General features: G+C 38.4%; 1 protein-coding gene across 1 annotated transcript; it reads right to left on the bottom strand.

The window, feature by feature from the left end:
* Positions 1-398: 398 nt before the first annotated feature.
* Positions 399-21,092, bottom strand: LOC109912414 (norrin cystine knot growth factor NDP). The gene is made up of 12 exons (XM_048610220.1): positions 20,761-21,092; positions 20,430-20,662; positions 15,911-16,094; positions 15,578-15,791; positions 14,422-14,606; positions 12,502-12,571; positions 10,975-11,075; positions 10,787-10,824; positions 7,161-7,256; positions 6,016-6,073; positions 3,563-3,671; positions 399-967 (listed from the first exon to the last, which is right to left on the bottom strand). Exons 1-12 carry the CDS (start codon positions 20,906-20,908, stop codon positions 790-792), a joined length of 1,614 nt encoding a protein of 537 aa, XP_048466177.1. The 5' UTR covers positions 20,909-21,092; the 3' UTR covers positions 399-789.
* Between the last annotated feature and the right edge of the window lie 205 nt (positions 21,093-21,297).

Below are 21,297 nucleotides of genomic sequence, written 5' to 3'. Positions count from 1 at the left end.
CCCAGGTTTGATTCCACCCTTGGATGACTATGTGGCATTTGAACGTTCTTCCTGTGTCTGCGTGGTTGTGCTCTGGTTTCTTCCTGTTGTCCAAAGATGTACAGGTTGGGTGAATTGGCCATGCTACAGTGCCCATAGTGTCCAGGGGTGTGTGGGTTGGCTATGATGGATGTGGGGTTACAGAGATAGGTGGGGTGCATCTGGGTGGGAAGCTCTTTGGAGGGTCAGTGCGGACTCAATGGGCTGAATGATCTGCTATGACAATGGAAGTTTGTTAGATGTTTTCTATGGTTAGAAAGTGCAGTCTACATTCTACTAAAGGTGAGCTTCAGAGAATTTATGCCCTATATGTTTTTCAAAATGAATCACATTTTGAAATAACTGACTTCATAGGTGAATTAATTGTATGCAATTATTGGTTTTAATTTCTCAGAAGTTTATAAGGTATGATAGAAATATTGTAAAATCCCCCTATACCTTAATAAAAAGCAGTTCTGTAACATTTCTACCAAGGCATTTCTTCCTGACAAGTGGTACACAAAGAAAATCATTATGATGAGAACTGAAAGCTTGATTTAATTTTAGTTTTGAAGAGCAATAAATTTTTTAAAATGCAGGTGTATTGGTATAATCAGTGTTCTATCTGAACTATGTGACTGCACAGTAAGCGCCAGGTTTCTGGGCAACCTAAGCACAAACCAGCCGCTTACATGAGAGGGGTGTTTGTCGCCACACAAATGGAAACAATGGAGTTGCACACTTAAGGCTGCACCCAACAACAAAAAAAAATTAGACAGAGAATGGGCTGTTACAAGTGTTGCCGATGCACTTGCATGCCGTAATGTAAGTATAGGTGTATGGTATGCTGCCTCCATCTTCACATTTAAGATTCACTGTCATATTCTGAATATTTGTAGGTTGGCAACAGCTGCACTCCTTTATCATGGTGTCTGTAATAGTGTCAAATCTGGAAAATAAGAGGTCAGCAAAAAAAAATCAGTCCAAATGCTTCAAATCAACAGGGACAACACACATGCATGTTAGGTAACTTGGGAATCAAAGAGTACGTTGAATAGATTATGTGATATATCAGCAATGCATATTGACAACATGATTAGAAGTATTAAATGTTGTAGTGAATTGAACCACACCCTGGATTTTGCGGCAGTAATGATAGTGAAACAGTCGGCTTTCATTCTCTGTGACCGACGGCAACTTCTGGAGTTGCGCACGTGCCCATGGATGTTGCCCACAGTGATTTTAGGCTTAGACAGAGAGGTTACACTGTTGAGCTTTCCCTTGAAGGTAATCAGTTAGAATTAATGAACTGTCAAGACTTCACTTTTAAGCCCTTTCCTTGGTGTAGAAACCCTTGAAACACTTACACCTTGTTGAATAATGCATAACTGCGTTTGCAAAAGTGTGCAATGTTCATAATTATTGCCAAAAAGCTTCACTGGCTCTGAAAAAGTGCTTTCATGTTTGTTGGATGTTCATTATGATTAGAAACTATCCATGTTTTAAAACAGTAAAATATAATGTATTTATATATTATGTACTACTTAACATCGAGTCCAATTGCTTTAGAGTCTGGTTGCGTTCTTCCATGTTTTTTATCTTCACTTCACACCTGGTCCTGGTATGACTTTTAGCACAGTTACCCGCTCTCACATACTCCTAGGCCTTTTAGCATATTATATGGGTTGCATATACCCATTTTCTCCTACTCTTAGCTCTTATTACTCCTTACTCAGCTTTTCTTCTGTCCTGTGCCACTATCCATAATCTCCTTGTTTATTTACCCTTTCATATCTCTCTCTTTCAGGGCTCCATCTCCACCTATCTGTTCACCTCTCCTCTTCCACTCCCGTCCCCTCCCCGAACTTCAGCTTCAGCATAAATACCACATTTTCTTAGCTGCTAACAGTTCCAATGAAGAGTCACTGGACTCGAAATGTTAACTCTGCTTTCTTCCCACAGATGCTGCCAGACCTGCTGAGTTTCTCCAGCAATTTCTGTTTTTGTTTCAGATCTCCAGTGTCTGCAGTTCTTTGTTTCATTTATATATTTTATCTTCTTCCATAATCTCATCTCTATGTCCCAAACTAATACAAAAAATGCTGAAAGTGAAATGTTTCAATTTGTTTCTGTTCCTGCATTGTTTTGTGAAAGAATTTTTAATATGATTGTCTGTCCTGCAGGGTGATATTACTGTTACAGGATACCTGGAGAGCCCCTCAACTTGCCTTCAGAAAGGAGAGGCCTGCACTGCAGAAAGCATTAGGTCTTTGTGGGCAGCTTTTCTTATCGTCTTCAGTAAGCACAGGCATGTCACCACTGGTGGCAAAATCTAGCATACATCTGTGTGACATTTCAGCAACCATTTGCCTTAAATATAACACTTTTTTTTACACCATGGGCTAGTTTGCATATAGGCCAAGTTTTAGGTGCACTGTTGTCTGTAACCCAGTATTTTTTAAAGCTTTATTTTGAATATTGAGGAGATTCTAGCGATCAGAAACAGGCAAATCTTATTTCTATATTTGAATGTACCTGTTTGGGATAACTGGAAAACTAAATCCATTTGTCATCAGAAATGAAATTGAAGTGAACATTTTATGAAAATAATTTAATTAATAATAGCCTGCATAGTGTTGGTAGATTTTACTTTGCCTGACCAAACTCACAGACAAAATTGAAGCAGGAGCAGAATCACATTATATAATGTATCCTTTCTTCCTAAGGGCATTTTAAAGTTATTTTCATACAGATTCGCATTAACAGATGACAGATATATTAAGGTACAGAGAACACTAGAATAATGCCTAGAAGCAACAAGATAGTGGTTGAGATTTCCATTTTAGTGGGTGAGGAGTTGGATCTGAGCTAGGCATTAATATGGTGGTGAAAGTGAGTGAACTTGTCATAGTAAGGACATGAAATATGAAGCTCAGGCATGACATTAAAATGGTGCTGCGAACAAAGCACACACTACAAAGGATTATGTTACTACTTTAGTTGTATTTAAATGTTGAGATGTTATTCTGAAAATTATATAGAGCCCCAGTCGCAAACAAGCTGGAAGACCGATGCAGTTGTTAAAGCATAAGAGGGCATGCAGTCTGAAGACGGGATGAGGGAGACCCCAGTTGTTTAAGAGAAAACATTTAGAGGATAATTTGTTAATTGGGCTCTTCAGCATCAGAAAAAGAGCCCTGAGCAGTACTCTGGAGAATATAGAATACTTCATTGGATTATGGGAGTTAAATTAAGAAGAGGCATTGACATAACTGACCAAGATCGCAAGGCTGTAATGGCCATAATTAGAGTAGACCTCAGAATGAAATAGTTGCTGAAATGTATGTTATAGTCTGGGATACTGGATATGGGAGCCAAACTGAAAAAATGGTGAATTATCCTTTACATCTACTTCAATCTTCACATTGTCAATTCTGGTAAATTCTTAATCTTGTTTGTTATTGTATTAGTCTGCATTATTTACTGGACCCATAATATTTCATGGGTCTTAATTATAATGAAAATATTACATGAAAGCACTTACTCAAAACGTCCAGGACAGTTCCCTTCACATTTTGTCATTGTAACTTCTGCTGAACAGCTTGAATTTTTGGTTATGATATGTTTGGAAGTAAATGACATTTTACAATTGCCTATGAAAAAAGAGGAGTAACGGTTCAATTAAAACTAAAACTCAGAGAAATGCAAATGAAATATTTCTACTATTGTTGAACATTGAAAAAAAATACTTTTAGAATTTGCTAAGAAGTTTGGTAGGAAGTTAGATGATTCAGGCATCATCTTGTTAGGTAATTGGGTAGACATATCTCTACTTATTGTTATGTGGTAATTCAGAATTTGAGTTTGCTGAAAAAAGATTTTGCTAATGCTTTTTGTTGTGTGTTTATCAAGATAATTTGCAAGAAAAAGTAAAAAAGACATTTAGCCTGAACATGAGGACTTGGCTGATTTGTCAGTAATTTACTTTTGATAGGTCATTTACATGGATAATATACCAGTTAATAATGACTGACAGTAAACAGCCAAGCTCTGTTGAAATTTTAAATCAGGCAGAATTCTGAGTGGTCAAGTCATTGTCCGAAGAAATAAACCAGACAATGACTATCGACTGTTTTGTTGAGTTTCAACAGGTGCGGTCTCTATATGTATTCTTTCTGCATGTAAAGAACAGTCAAAGGGATACAGCGTTGTTACAATCTGTCAGTCTTTGGAACATATGGCCTACATACATCACATGGGCACTGAAATTCATATACCACATTACCCATTTGTGTGGTAGGCAGAATGTCTTTTTGAGTTGATGGCAGCAGCCTGTTACTGGTGAACTCTACTCATGTTGCTACTTCAGAGTAGCAAAGTGAAACAGCTGAATTTACCTGTTGCTCAAACTTTCCGGATATTTTACACTTCCAAAGTAACCTAAGGTAAACTGGGCACTTTTCAGGACTAAATGCTTTAGGCCTGTCCATGAGTTTGTAAGATTTACTGTAAGGTTTTGGAGTAGATCTGTAGCTTGGGTTGTGGGTGTTGAGATCGGTTGGCTTGCTGAGCTGGTTTGTTGTTCCGCAGACGTTTCGTTACCACGCTGGTAACTGATGATGTTACCCAGCACGGTAACGAAACATCTGCGGAACAACAAACCAGCTCAGCGAGCCAACCAACCTCAAGATTTACTGTGATCGATCATCTGATCAGTGTAACCATTATCCTGCAGAATGGCTACTATAATACGGTTATTGATGGCACTCTTTTACCCTCCTGTAAGGAATTAGCTGTTAGCAGAGTTTGGCTTTCACACTTGAGATATCCCCTCTCTGTGCCCAGAAATTGCTGGGATTAAGGAGCTGAAGGTGGAAATGCCACCTACTCTGAATGCTGCTGGTTAACCAGAAACAGGCAGCTCTCCATTGCCATCAATGCCTTTGGGAGCAGCGGTATCTGCTGGTAATGCATTGCCTAGAGGGCCCAGATCAAAAAAGGATCCAGAACAAAGATTAGTGAAGGTGGGACAGGAGTGGTAGGGTGAGGGTCACTGATGGTGGGGATATGTAATTTGGGAGTGGGACATGTTTGGGAGGGATGGAAAGTAGAAATTGGACATAAGGGGAAGGGGCTCCCTCCATCTCCCATTCCTGACACTAAATGCCTTGAATAGGCAGCGAGTGCCTCTGAGTGAGTCCCCATCCTCCTGCTGGGATCCCCAGGTTTGTATTTTGGATTACCTGTATAACAATATTGCGACCAAGCAGTGGATGAATCCCAGAGGTGATAGGATATCATCCTTAAGTGGTCATTAAATTTTGCCCTATGTGTATGTGTCATTCTGAACAATATAGTTAATCACTAAGCAAAACCAGAAGTTTTGGAACCCAATTTCCTTTCTATAACATCATTATCGAAGCATTGATTTTAACACAGAGTAGGAAAGAATGTTCAATAAGTAACCAAGATTGTTCTTTTTAAAATGTCTGAAACAAATTAAAACAGAAATTGTTGGAGAAACCCAGCACTGTGCCTGGGGTGGCACACTGTCTGTGTGGAGTTTGCACATTCTCCCCGTGTCTGCGTGGGTTTCCTTTGGGTGCTCCAGTTTCCTCCCACAGTCCAAAGATGTGCCGGCTAGGTGGATTGGCCACGTTAAATTGCCCGTAGCGTTCAGGGGTGTGTGGGTTATAGGGGGATGGGTCTGTGTGGGATGCTGCAAGGGTCGGTGTGGACTTGTTGGGCCTAAGGTCCCGTTTCCACACTGTAGGGATTGTAGGTCTGGCAGCATCTGTGGAGAGAGAATCAGAGTTAATGTTTTGAAACCAGTGACCCTTCTTCAGAACTGGTCAAAGTTCAACAGGATTCCCTCCGTTTTGTCTCCAAAGCTGCTGCCAGACTGTCGGTTTTTTCCAACAATTTCCGCTTTTATTTGTTTTAGATTTCTGCACCATCTGCAGGTGTTTGCTCTACTGGAAAGAAATCAATGATTACCAATGGTTTCATTGCGACACCAATGTGAGCAGTAATCTTCCTCCCAGAAACTTTCATTCTAAACAAACAAAATTAATGTCACATAGTTACTACTGTGAAGAATATTTGAACATGAAAAACAAGAGTCATGCAAAACCCTGAAAATATTCATAAATATTTGCAGTTATCTGATTTTTCTGCCGAAACAAGAGTCTGTTTTGTTTCCAGTTCCAGGAAAATGTGTTAATTTTTTTTCCCCTTTTACATTGTTATAAGCTGAGCAGAAAAATTAATTCAATTCTTTACTCTAATAATAAAATAATGATAGTACACAAGCAATTCCTTACTTCTTTTATCTGTTTCCCATGTAATGGGCTACAAATCATGTGTAACTAATTTTGTATCAATCAAATCATAGGCCAAAATCTAAATGCTAAGAAATATAACTGATAGTTTTTGTTTATTATTATATATTTGAAACTGAATATTATCCCTTATGCTACTGAAACCACTGTATGCGTTCATCAGCTGCACTTTCTTCCATTGATTTCCATGCTAACTGCCTTCACATTCTATAAACTCTAAATGGTGAAAGGTTACCAGTATAGCCTGTTGTAAGCACCATCACCCCTCTCCTCGCTGACCTACAAATAATTCTTCATCCTCTCAGCTGACTTCATACATTTGTGGCCTTTATCATTTTAACTCCATTCATCAGCTAACTTCCCTTAACTGCACAACTGTCAGCCAACTGGTCTTTCTCTAAGCTCTCTGCCTCTCCACTTTCTTTTCCAACTAGTGAAAAATGTTCTTGACCCATCTCTTCAATCAATCATCCTAATCTTTCCCTTTCTGGCTTGATATTGATTATCCTTCCACTGGCCTAGGGTGATATTTACATCAAATATATTATAAATGAAGGTTTATGAATTTCTAAATATTTTCAAAAACATGAAACATGATATAAATGATCCATATATAAGGATATTTTCCTTTACTTCAAATTCTTTATGTTTCAAAATAGCATGTGTATTTATCCAATAATCATCATTACAATAAATCCACTTCAAATATTTTGGTTGAACCATTGTTCTGTGTTTACCAATATCCCGCAAGATGCAAGAGTAAGAGACACCTGGTAGGTAGAAACAAAACACTTTACCAACCTTACAACAGCATGGTCTCTCTGTAATTACAACTTGAGAATTCAAGCACATGAAGATGGTACATGAATTTGTGGGATGAGACCATCTTTCTCCTTCCTAGGAAGGAAACACACAAATATTAATAAGTGACCAATGAGGCATTTCCAAATGTATTAACCATCTTTATTTTTGTACCTTGGGGAGGGATATTTATCCAGCTTACATTCAGGGATCACATGAATGCAGGGAATTTCTGAAACAACAGTCGTTTTCCTTGCAAGCGGGTACTTTCATCTCCTGACCAATTATTTTGAAAAACGAGGAGATCCAGAAAAATTTTCAAAGAATTAATTCTTTTGGGTAGCTGACTCAGTGGTAGATTTCAGTCTATCCTCAGTAGGATTTCTTAGAATTAATAAGCTGTTTGCACATTAGATTCATCTTTTTACAATAAAGCAATTGGTTCATTGGTTAAACCTACTGGTTGTCTTACGGAGCTTTTGGCAGCAAGATGGAGGTTGGAATCCTATGGCTGAATGATGGGAGCTGTGGCGAGAAATCTGGGAGCATTGTATGAAAAGTCCAGTGCAGTCTTTCTTGACACTGGGACTAACTCATTGCATTTTAAACTGAGCTCAGAGTGTTGAGATGAGCAGTGGTGAGTTGCCTATTTATAGGGATTATTGCTTGTTAACAACTTTATTAACTGCACATCTCACCTCATGAATATGCAGCTTTCTACCCTACTATCTGCCACGAGCAAATGAGATGCCAACAATTCTTGATATGGAAGTCAGCGTGGGTACCTGCAGGTTCCAGCTCATTGCTCATTCTTTCATGTTGGAAATCAAGCACCAACATCTCAGGATTCATTCCATGGGCACCAGCAACATGCCCCCTTTTGTACATGGACATTGGTATCCAACAACTGTCAGCCTGTAATTACCTTTATGAAATGTCTGCGATCCACGTACAGTACTCTTCTGTAATTCAATGCTACACCTGGTGTACAGCAACAACAATCATGCAATGATGCTGCAAGTACACTTTATACTCAGGGATATGCACCCAGGTCATGGATTGGATCAGGCTGCATCTCAGGGATGTTCACTTGCTCTCTCAATGCTCACTCGCTCTAAACCCACCTGTTTGCTCGTGGCATTTCTGTCTTTGTGCATCCAGACAAACAATGGCATTCTAAAGTTGTTGTCCTTCGATGGCAACATAATGGCACCGTATCCACAAAGCCACACTGCTCATGACACAGCTGGCATTGCTGATATTCCCTCACACTCACAACTCATATTACACAACACAATTTAAATGTCCTTAGCTACATCCTGTAAATAACCATCCGCTCTAGTTCACCACTACCCTGTACCCAGTACCCATTCCTGTACCCTATTTTGTCGTTCTGCAATAGGAGCCATCATTTACTGGCAAGCAATTTGAAACATGAGCTACATTTAGTGCCAGCAGAAAAGAAGACAAACAAAATAGAGGCTGCAGTTGGCACGCACAATGCAAACCAAAATGCTGGTGTCTTGATCAATGACAAATGTACATTCCAAGATTTTCTGTTGCACACAGCTCTCATCTACTGGAAATGAGTGTTAATCAGGTTCTATGTGGTATTAGTGCCCGATACAGCCGTGCTCTGTCATACATGACAACAGCTTCCTCCATCCCAATGTTCTCATCCTCCTCTGCTCTCATTTCTCCAATTCCTTAGCATCTAACACATCAGCTCATTGCCTGCTTTAATCGTGCAGAGCACAGCACATCAAGATGATGCAGCACACTCTGATCTCAGAGTGAAGATGATCATAGGTAGCAGCAACCAAAATATGATTAAATTTTACATTCAGTTTGAGCGATAGAGGAGTAGGTCTGAGACTTTTTTTAAAATAAAGGGCAATTATCATGCTATGAAAGCAGAGCTGGCTAAAGTGAATTGTAAACTGGGTGGATCAATAGGGATACATTGTAGATATTTAAGGGGATATTTCAGAACACATAAAATAGCTACATTGCAAAGAGTAAGAAAAATTCCAAGGACTGAACGCTCCATCTGTGGTAGAAGAGAGAGTCTGTATCACATCTAAAGAAAAAGAAAATTGTGCAAAAAACAGGTGGCAGATCAGAAAATTTGACAGAATATAATTAAACAGAAATGAATGACTAAGAAATTAATAAACAAAAAAGTGTATGAGAGAATGCTAAATAGAAATTTAAAAATGGATAGTAAAAGTCTCTATAAATTATTTACAGTTAACAAAGTCAGCATTGGTCCTATAGAAATGCGACTGATTATGGAAAATCAAGAGATGGCGGATGATTTAACTAGGTATGTTGCATCAGTCTGCATTATTGAGGTTATAAGTTGTTTCTCAGAAGCGCATTAAATCTGGAAATGGAAGGGAGGAACTCAAGCAAATCAGAATCATCAAAGAGGTAGCACTGAATAAATTGTTGGAGCTACGGGCCAATTAGTGCACAGGTCCTGATGGAAAAATTAGTGGTTGCTCAGATAATTGGTGCATTGGTTTTAATTTTCCAAAATGTCCTAGATTCAGATAAGGTGCCATTAGATTAGAAGGTAGCAAACGTAACTTATTTAATCAGAAAGAGGCGGAGTCAGGAAGTGGGAATACTATGGGCAAATTAACTTAATATCTGATGTTGGGAAGGTTTTGGAAGCTATTCCTGAAGAAGTTATTGCAGGGAGACATAGAAACATCGAAAATAGGAGCAGGAGTACACCATTCAGCTCTTCGAGCCTGCTCTGTCATTCAACATGATCATGGCTTATCATCCAACTCAAGATCATGTTCCTGCTTTCGCCCCATACCCTTTGATCCCTTTAGACCTAAATTCATGGTAATCAGGCAGAGTCAACATGGTATTTTGTTTTGAAAGGAAGATCATGTTCAACCAAGTTAAAAATGTACTTTGATGAAGTTGAGAAAACATAGTTTGGAGGATGCTTGGAAAAGGAGGAAATAAGACAGTGTCTGATCTTAATGTAACCAACAGAACATTGGAGACCCCGTTAGTGAGAAATATGTAGCAAGTTCATTATGGTTAGATTTATTTTCAGTTTAATTTAGATTCTTGCTTAATTACATTTATTTTGTAGACATCTAACTTGAGGCTTTATGTAGAAGGCCCTCCATGGAAGTGTCATACCACAATTGAACATGGTCTGGGTATAGATTGATCCTGATGTGTTGAATGGATTTTTGTTTAAGAGGTTGTATTGGAGTTTTCATTACCACTTGCCTATTTGTCCCCATAGGATAATGGAGCTGGAGCTTTGGTCTTAATTGGAAATTAATTACAAAAAGTAGATGATCAACAGAATACGTTTAAAGTGCTATTGTAGTTCTTGGTTTATTAAATAGATAGATTTACCAAAAAAAAAATGTGCTAACAGTTATCCTGCTGATCAACCGTTTGATTGCAGCCCATTCGACACATCATATCCTCATTGTTGTATTTAACAGATAGCGACAGATCGTAAATTCAAAGCAATAAAATAGATATGAGATGTTTGTGATGTGGTTGTCTAAAATCTATTTAGCCCCTGGCATTATTGGCCAAACTACGTAGATCTGATAAAAATGTATCAGTAAATGAACACTTACTTCTCTAGGATTTCCTGAATTGTCAATGCAACCTCCACCTATAAAAATAAGGTTATAACCTTCCTATCAGTGCATTTTATTTCCACAAATAACAGATTAAACAAATTACTAATGAAATTTGTGTTGCTTTAATTTCTATTCATATTTATCAAATAGTTCATGGTTAAATTAAAAAAAAGACAACTTACATGAGCTAACACATGTGGTCTTGTTTTCAGAAAGTATCATTCCTTTTGGGCAAAAGCAGCTTTCTGACACAAGATATAATTTCTGGCCAGGGATCAGCATGCTGAAAATCAAGTTTATTTTAACAGTGAAGCCAACACATCAGAATCCTGTTCACAAAATTTCAATGGCATTGCTCATGTTGTAGGGAACTGGTATTTTTGTTTGTGAGTTGTATTCAAGGATGGTCCAGTTCACCATTGAAAGTATTGTGGAGGAACATGGTGAGAAGCTTAGACAGTTCCCCAAGTGTTTGTCATTGGGTCTTTGAAAACACAAATAATGATGTCCTTGCCCATGTGGGAAAACAATGGGCTCCTCTCACTTGGGGAATATTACAAAATGCCTACGTGTCAAAGGGAGCAAATTTTTAGCCAGAGTATCAATTATATAGACTGTTTAATTTAATTTGCATAAAATATTTTAGGAAAGGCACATTTGCAAGTCAGGTCGATCTTTGATATCTTTTACCATTGACAAGAAACTTCACTCGGCCAGACATATAACTACTTTGGCTACATGAGCAGATCAGAGGCAAAGGATATAATGCCCTGAGGATATAACTTCTTGAGAATTCTGCACTGAGCAACTCACCTCCTGACTTTCCAAAGCATGTCCACCATCTACAGAGGGTCAAAAATCAGGAATGGGATGGAATATTCTCCCCTTGCCTGGATAAGTGCAGCTCAAACAACATGCAGGTGCTTTGCACCATTCAGGACAAAATAGCCTGCATGATTGCTACCCCATCCACCACCTCCAATATTTACCCCAACCTCCCCCCACCCCTGGTGCACAGCAGCAGCAGTGTGTACCATCTACAAGATGCACTGCGGAAACTCACCAACACCACCACTTGCAAGTTTCTTTCCAAGACATACACCATCCTGATTTGGAATTATATTGCCATTCCTTCACTGTTGCTGGGTCCTGGATCTCACTTCCTAAAGGTCAGAAGTCACACAACACCAGGTTATAGTCCTTTACCAGGCGAAGGAGCAGCGTTTTGAGAACATGTGATTTCAAATAAATGTGTTGGACTGTAATCTGGTGTCATGAGACTTCTGATCTTATCCACTCCAGTCCAATGTCAGCACCTCCACATCATCCTTCCTAAAGGCACTGTGGGCAATCCTACATAACATGGACCACAGCAGGTCAGAAAGGCAGCTCATCACCACCTTCTCAAGTGCATCTAAGGATGGGGAATAAATATTGGTCTAACCAGGGATGCACATATCCCATGAAAAAGAAAATGGCTTAATTTGTCACCAATCTGCATCCTCTGCATCTCATTTTAGATAAGTTAAATGAAAACAAAAACACAATTTCTTTTCAGAATATTTTTCTGAGAAATAATTTGGTAGATAATTCATTTAACAGAGCGATGGAACCTTTGTCACGTATCCAATGCCTGAGTGTCATGATGGTTAATCTTTGTTTCATTATACCATGCCCTCAGAGTGTGAGTGACAGGTGGAAATACTTACTTATTCTCACACTGGTCATTGTCCTGAGTTTCACACGCCTTATAAATGAAACCTCCAGGGCAGGTATAATCTTGAAAAGCAAACAAACACGTGAGGTGTAAGAATGTATTTTATTAAAGTGTTTCTAGAAAATAACAAATGGGCACCTGTGAACAAACGACCATGAAACACCACAGCGATACTTCTAAAATTTCATTATAATTTGTGAAAGAAAATAAATCAAAGAAACATCCTAGCTTGTCTTATGAGTATTTTATAATTAATGATTTAACTATATAGCAGGCACTCCTTTCTGGATGACTCTGAAATAGTACAAAAGCATCTTAACTTATCCTGAAATTACTTAATGAAACATCTCTACCTTTCTTTATGATGATTCTTAAACCTACTTTTTTGACTAAGCTTTTGATCATCTACTTCATTTCATTTGATCTGAAGTCTAATTTTGTCTCATAATACTCGTGTGCTGCATTTTGGGACTTGATTATTTAAAGGGTTTTATTTTACATGGACACAGTGGCCTTACCCATGAAAACTGGGACACCATGAGCCACTTTTACTGTGGTTTGGCTGTTCAATGGCTCAGAACAAGATTCAGCCTTGATCCAAAAGGAAGACCTGCCTTTGAGATCTGCCCACTTTTTTGGATACACAGGAACTGGAAGGTGGTCGTGGTTATTGAAGGTCAATCACTTCAGACCCAAGCCATCACTACAAGAAGTCTTCAGGGTAGTTTCCTAGGCCCAAATACCATCTGCTGCTTCATCACGACCACTTCCAACGTGAAATCAGAAATAGGCATGTTCGCTGACAGTTGCTCCATGTTCAGCACTATTCGGAACTCAAATATTGAAGCATTCCACAATCTATATGCAGCAAAACCTCAATAACATACAGGTCTGGGCTGATAACTGTCAAGTAACATTTAAGCAACATATGAGCCATACAAGGACCGCCTCCAATGAGAGAATCTAACTATCACCCCTTTACATTCAATAGCATTACCATCACTGAATTCCCCACCATCAACACCCTGAGATTTACCATTGAGTAGAAACAGATTTGGATCAGCCATATAAATATAGTGGCTTCAAGAGCAGGCGAAAGGCTAGAAACTCTATGGTGAATAACTCACCTCCTGCTTTCTCTACCTTGTACACCATCGACAAATTTCAAATGCATTTAAGAGCCTCAATTGACCCAAAGACATACTTGTTGGAAGTAACATCACTGCCTTGGCTCAAGACCTGGAATCAGGTAAAATTCCACCCTGAGGCCTAATTATTGTTTTTATTATTTTTAATTATTTTTAACTGAGAAGACCTGAAGCTCAGTGCCTTGTGCACATCAGGAAGTGAGTGAATGCATTCTATGATTTTGCATCCACTGAAACTAACTCCTAGAAAACTGTGGGAAGTGCATATTCAAAGTCGAGGAGCTGTTATGTACTCCTGGTTCCTGTGTTGGAAAGACAAGAGATAAATGTGGTCTAATCAGCCAGGTTCTAAGCGATACTGTCAGCAGTTTGGTCTTGATCGTGATAAAACAGATTTGGAACGCTCAAACCCTAAACAGAGGTGTGATAGGGCAATTCTGGAATGTTCGCAGAGTATGGCAGATATGTGAAATACTGACTGAAAATGAGATCTGTCTTTTCTTGAACACCTGCACCACTTGGCATTCTGGAGTTTTAAGAACATTAACATTCCCTGTTTTTGGCCCTTAATTTTGCCCTCCCTTACAAATGGAAATATCATCTTTACATCTACTCTATCAAACACTTGATATTCTGAAATGTCTCTTCCTTCATCACTCTTTAATCTTTCTTTTCCCATGGGAAATAGCCACAATCATTTCAACCTCTCCAGATAAACATAGTCTCTCAGTTCTAGAAAAATGCTTGATTATAATTATCCTTACTGCAATATCCATTTGTAAAGTTTCTCCAGTCTACACATACACCTCTATCGTTACAAGCAATGGCAGCAGCTTGCAGGCTGGAACAATCAAATTTTGTTGAGTTTGTATGGCAATGGTCAAAGAGACAAGTGTGGTAATAGCGATCAATTTCTTCACTGTAGAGTTTCCTGCAATCTTGAAATGGTCTACATGGTAAATGATAAAACAAAGAAAATTAAAATTTTGAAGACATTTATTCTTTTATAGCACAATAAACACTAAACTATATTATTTCACAGATTAAATTTATGCTTTGGGGCAATATAAACTCTTAGATTCGAATAGTCCTTTCCAACTTCTAACCAAAAACTTTAGTCTGGAATTTTCAAACTAAAACCCTTACACTGCCATAACCTATTTCCTTACTATTCTGAACTAACTCATTTCACAAACAGAAATATTTCTTACATCTAACCTCAGCTAGGTCTTCTGCAAATTGTAACCAAAATCTTTCCAATCTATGATATTGTTTACTTAAACAAAAATCTTGATTCTTCTTAACCAAAAGTAAGATAATAAATTTCAATGTTTTGATTGTAAAGCTCCCAGAATACAAATAAAGAAATGTAACTTCAATACAACTTCAGGAGAGCTCAAGTCTCTGTTCTCTGACCTATTCTGATTAAAAACCATGGCGCCAGAAAGACTGACAAGTCAATGATTAAACCTTCTCATGTACACAGATCAAAACCCACGTGCCACTTTTCAACATCCAAACTCTAAAATAAATGATGTTAATATATAACAGATATATAAGTAATTATATATCATACACTTTTTTCACAATACAAACACCAGGATCAGCTGAAATATTGGTTAAATCTGGAACCATGAGTTCTCCAACTCATCAAATGTTTGAATTTAATTCTTCATCAATTACACCGTGAGGTATAAGTTGGACAAGAGACTATGAAATACAAAATATAAACTCTTGGATTCAAATAGTCCCTTCCAACTTCTAACCAAACACTTTGGTCTGGACTCACCAATTGTATCTTGCTATATATATTCTCTATATATCTGCAAATTGCATTTTATCAGTTTGTCTTTATCTTTGCAATTTTCTTTCTTGTATTTATTTAGATAAAAGCAAAATATGAATGAAACATTCACATACTTTTCCAAAAGTAGTTTACAAATTGTTTTTTCCGGTTCACATGTTGGAGAGGGAGTTTTTGGACCAGGGCACCCAAGATTTGTAGGAGTTAATTGACAGTATGGCTTATTTGGGTCAGGAACCTTCCAGTCATTTGCAGCAATGTGGCAGCAGTGTTTTGGCATCACCTCCCTATCCCTTTTCATACAGTCATCAACGTCATCCAAGCAAGAGCCTTTGAGAGAAAAAAAACCCTTTGTCATTTACAATAATCTGTGATCTTTCTGAGAGAAATAGTATGATTCTTATCTCATCTTTCAGGAATACAAGTAGTTGAAGATAATGTACACATACCACACTGTCCTTGAGTATTGTTCAGAAAGTAGAGATGTGATAATCTAATTTGAAAGGAATCTCCAAAAGCAATTATGATAGCTTGTATTTCAGGAATAGAAATATATACAGTCTGCTGTTTAGAATATATGTCAATTCCATTCAAACTATAGGGAACAGCCACATTGTCTCCATCAAAAGTTATCTGTAAAGGTGAACAATGGGTTAAAATCCTTAAATAACTAGACTATTTCAGTGTAAATCACATAATATTTTCTGATAATTGAAACACATTCTGCTACAGTTTTCCATTTTACATCACTTTCTGTTCATTCAATGTCACTATCCTTGCTCACTTACATTGATTTTTGTCACCCAATAGTTCTTCCGACATCTTTATTTCCTTTTTATTATCCATCAGCCTAAACCGCTGCCTAGCTCTGAAAGTCCAGTCATTCCAACTCTGCTCTTTTGTGCCCCAGCCCCTTCCACTGCTGCCCTCTGTTGGTCAGAAAGCCTCTAACCACCTGGATTGTAAAACACTCTCCAGTTCTATTACCTCAATTTTCTACATTAGAAGCCTCCTTCTTAAAACCTAGCAATCCTTGCCAAACTTTTCATTTCTCCTCTTTTCTCGAAAGAGCTAAAGGAATGCTATGACAACTAATGATAAGAAGCACAGACAGATATAGAAAGAGTGATTGCAAGTCAGAGTCAGTTAGAAGAGGAAGGAATAGCAGAACTCACAAAATTTAAGATTCTATAAAGGGAAATATATTGAGATGAGGAGCTAAGGTAAAGAATTAGAGTTATTAAAGCATGTTTCATATTTTAAGTTTGTCTTTAAAGTCTTAAGTCTTAAGTTTTATTTACACTAAATTTAGTTAGTAGTCCAATAAATAGAGATGTGGCAGGTCACTTCTGTTTAATTAGAAGCACATCCTGATCCATATGGGAATTTAAGGACATTTCTTGTGTCCTGGACAACAATGTGTTAGTGAATATTATCAGCTCGACCTCTGGGCTTAAGCTGCAGCTGGAGTCTCGGCTATGCATGCACAAACTAAGAGCTATGTGGAGAGCAGATTTCAAGATAGTTTTAAGAGTGTGAAGGCAGAGAGAGAATATGTAACTGCTGAACTACCAAGTGGGATCAGGCATGTATTGTAGGGACTCCATGTGTGCATCTTACTTTCAAATCAATATTCATTTGTGAATACTGGTGTTGTGGACGATTTGTCTGGGGAATGTAACCGTAGCTGGGTCCATGGCACTATGGGCAGTGCAGCTATATGGACATATTCAGAAAAGGAAGCAGGACCTATCAAGAGGTATCTCAAAAATAGTAATCTCTGACCACTTTTGGTATCATGCATGAGTGAGTATAGAAACAAGAGGATTGCGCAGATTAACACATGGCTGTAGAGATGGTACGGGAGGGAAAGGGATAGAAAGGTAATGCCAAAACACTGCTGCCATATTGCTGCAAATGACTGGACAGTTCGGTGACCCAAATAAGCCATACTGTCAATGAACTTTAGATTTCTGGGTCATTGAAACTGGTCTTAGGGGAGGTGAGACCTCAATAGTAATAAAACTGATGCCTGCATGTTTGCAAGTGCTGTTTTAGTGCATGTGAAAAAATGCATGAAACAAGGTAGGTTCAGTTTGTGAACTGCAGGGGAAAATAACTATATATTGTGGCATAAAAGCTTGGTCCTGAATATTTTGGGAAAGAAAATGTTCAGGAAAGATGGAAATCTAAAGAAAGGAGGAGTAGGATTTGTAATAATTAAGGAGAATATAAAAATGCTGCAGAGAGAAGATAGGCTGGGCATTATTTGGAGGCAGTTATACCCACTCTGGCTGAAAAGTTGGAGTGAGCCCACCTCCTCTTGGTTAGGTCATCCCATGTCAGTTTTATGAGCAATTGGCTCAGAGAGAGACAATAATTTAGGAGAAAGCCCAGCCCTGGATGGTCAGCAACTATCCAGTCCCAACAGCACGCTTGAGGTAGTGGCTAATATAGGGACAGCTGGCAATTCCCAATCTTGAGGAGCCATCGAGTTGGATTCAAAGGTCAATGGGGATGGGAGAGGTAGTGGTTTGCCTGGGTCTATCTGGGCTGTGGCAAGCGGAATTGAGCATCAAGTTTGTGAAGGCAGAATGGAAGATCATGTGAGGACCTGTGCATGGTCCCTTTTGAGCACAGGGAACCCAGACTGGATGGATCTCCTCAGACCACAAAAAAAGCAGTCAGATTTCACCTCTTATATGCTGTGCACTCTTGTAATGGGTAAAATACCAACAGAGATAGGAGAAGGCCCTTCGGTGGCCAATAATTGGTCACTTAGAGGCCTCAATCAATGATATGATTGGTGGGACACCCAATATCTTGGTAAAATACCAGAATACCAAAGGTTGCAGGTGGCTAATGAGTTTTGTGCCCAACATGGCACTCAATTTTACATCACTCCTTATGACCAGCCAGCCTAATCTCAGGTGATCAGTGGTAGTACATAAAATTTCATCTGGTATTCTGAGAGGGCTGATGGCAGAATGTATTTATTTCGATGGAAGAGATAACTGAGGTACTATGGGCACCAGGAATACTATCCAGCAGCAAAATTGTAGGATATTAGAGAAAGGCACAAAAATGATAGAGTATTGGTAATTGGGGCCTTATGCATCATAACATAGACTGAAATAGTAATAGTGTAAAAGAGAGGGGATTTGTTTCTGAAATGGTTCTGTGAAATGAATGGATCAATTGTCAGGATGAGAACATTTAGGTAATAGTGATCATTGTATCACAAAGATTAGGTTATAAGTGGAACGCAATAAGGAGCATTATAGGATTAATATATTTAATCTGAGGGAAGACAACTATAATGGGGTGAGAACAGATCATTCTTAGAACAATGGGATACCTTTAAACAGGGAATGATTCAGGTATTTCAATGCACAGTTGTATTATAGGGCAACGCAGGACAACCATAGGGAGAGCCCCTTGGATGATAAAGGAGATAGAGTGTCAGCTGAAGCAGAAAAAAGAGGAAGTATGACAAATGTCAGGTTGATAATGTAAATGAGAACTAGGCTAAGCTTAGTCAGACTAGAGTGGAAGTGAGAAAGGAAAAAGAACGGAGGCAAAGTTAAGTATAAGAAGACTCCAGCAGGTAAAACAAAAAAAAGATCCAGCAGTCCTCTATAAGCATGTAAAAGTGGAAGGAGAGTAGGGGCTAAAAAACATATCTACAGCTGAAAGCACAGGAAATAGTCAAAGAACTAAATCAATATTTTGCATTTGTCTTTAATAAGAATGCTGCTCCTGCTCCTATTTTATATCTTTCTAATTCTACAGCAGGTGCTCAAACAGACATTAGGAAAAATATATGCACAAATTGCTGAAGGTGACAATATGAATGAGAATGTGTCTGAAGGGGCATTTGGGATCTTGGGTTTCACAAATGGAGAATGCAGAACCAAAGAAGTTATGATTAATCTTCATAAAACTGTGTAGTGGCCTCACTTTGATAATTGTCTCCAATTTTTTGCACCATAATGTAAGAAGGATGTGAAGTATTTAGGGAGAATGCAGAAATGTTTTAGCAGAATGATTGCAGGGATGAGCTACTTGAGATTTGTGTATAGACTGGCTATTCTCCATAGTGAAGAGAAGTTGAAAGAAGAGAGAAATTACCTTCACCAGAACTATCTTGTTTGTTTACTCAATGCCTTTATAAACCAAACCCAAGGATCCCATATGCCCATATAAACACTTTCTGAACTTGCATTGCCAACTTCAATGATTTGTACACAATATGCCCCTAGGTTGCTGTTCCTGCACCTCCCTTATCTCTGCTGAATGGTGAATGATCTGAAATATTAACTTTGTTTCTCTCCACATTTGCTACCTGACCTATTGAGTATTTCTAACATTTGCTGATTTTGTTCCAGATTTACAGCATCTTTAGTATTTTGTTTTTGTATTTATTTTGAGACAAGATTTATAGAATGTTTAAAATCATGACAAATCCAGTTGGGCATTTAGAGAGAGACCATTTCCATTTGTGGCAGGGTAAAAAAACCAGAGGATACCAAGTTAAGAAGATTAAGGCAAAAGAATCAATATGACAAGAGTAATAATTACATGAAACAAATAGTTAGGATTTGGATTTCAATGCCTAAAGATGTGATGGAGAGAGATACAAGTGTGGCATTCAAAGGGGAGGTGGATAATTGTCTGGAGAGAAAAATAGCATTGCTTTGGGAAAAGGACAAGCAAGTGGAACTTACTGCATTGTCCTTTAAAAGAGCTGTTATAGAGGCCAACCATTCTCTGATTCACTCAAACTGCAACAACTCTCTAATGCTACAACTTTTTACTGGTTTCACATTTAATTCTCTTTATATCCTATGTACAATATTTTCTATTAAAGGGTCCAATTTTAACCATTTCAAAATGTCACGTCTCACACAATTAACGATCTTAGAGGAATAAACAATCCAAATTTGCTGTTTATTGTATTGTACTTACCAGGTGCTGACTCCCATCTGTAACAGTTACAACACTTTCATTGTAAAACATGACTATCCCTCTCACGCAAGACATGGGCAGGCCCTCAAAACAGTAATAATTATCGACTAGAACTGAGAAATTGTATTTGGGAACTCGTTCTTCAACTAGTGTGTACGTGCAATTATCGAAGAAATCATACTGTGTACCACCAAAAGTGAGATAGTGGGGGTCTCCCCAGACTTGACATTGGCCTGAAAGAAGATAGGGTCGGGGTGAAAAGGAGACTCGTTAATCATTTAAAAACTGTTTTAAATAAAAATAATCAATTCAAAAAATAGATGATACTTACAATAACAATACCATTTCTCACAACCATTTTCATCAAGAAACATTGCAGATTTTGGACATGTGGGCTTCTCATCTGGTAAACATTGTATTGTGTGTATTATTGATTGTGAGAGAGTAGTTCTGGTCAATTTTGCCATGTCTGTCACCATGGATGTTGTTGGAACTGTGGTAGATGTGGATGTGGGTGTTGTTGGAGCTGTGGTAGATGTAGATGTGGGTGTTGATGGAACTGTGGTAGATGTGGATGTGGGTGTTGATGCAACTGTGTTAGATGTGGATGTGGGTGTTGATGGAACTGTGTTAGATGTGGATGTGGGTGTTGATGGAACTGTGGTAGATGTGGATGTGGGTGTTGTTGGAATTGTGGTAGATGTGGATGTGGGTGTTGTTGGAACTGTGGTAGATGTGGATGTGGGTGTTGTTGGAACTGTGGTAGATGTGGATGTGGGTGTTGTTGGAACTGTGGTAGATGTGGATGTGGGTGTTGATGCAACTGTGGTAGATGTGGATGTGGGTGTTGATGGAACTGTGTTAGATG

This window comes from Rhincodon typus, chromosome 22 (genome assembly GCF_021869965.1).
Source record: "Rhincodon typus isolate 14 chromosome 22, sRhiTyp1.1, whole genome shotgun sequence".
In the NCBI taxonomy this organism is placed as follows: Eukaryota; Metazoa; Chordata; class Chondrichthyes; order Orectolobiformes; family Rhincodontidae; genus Rhincodon; species Rhincodon typus.
This window is presented reverse-complemented; position numbering and strand designations above follow the sequence as displayed.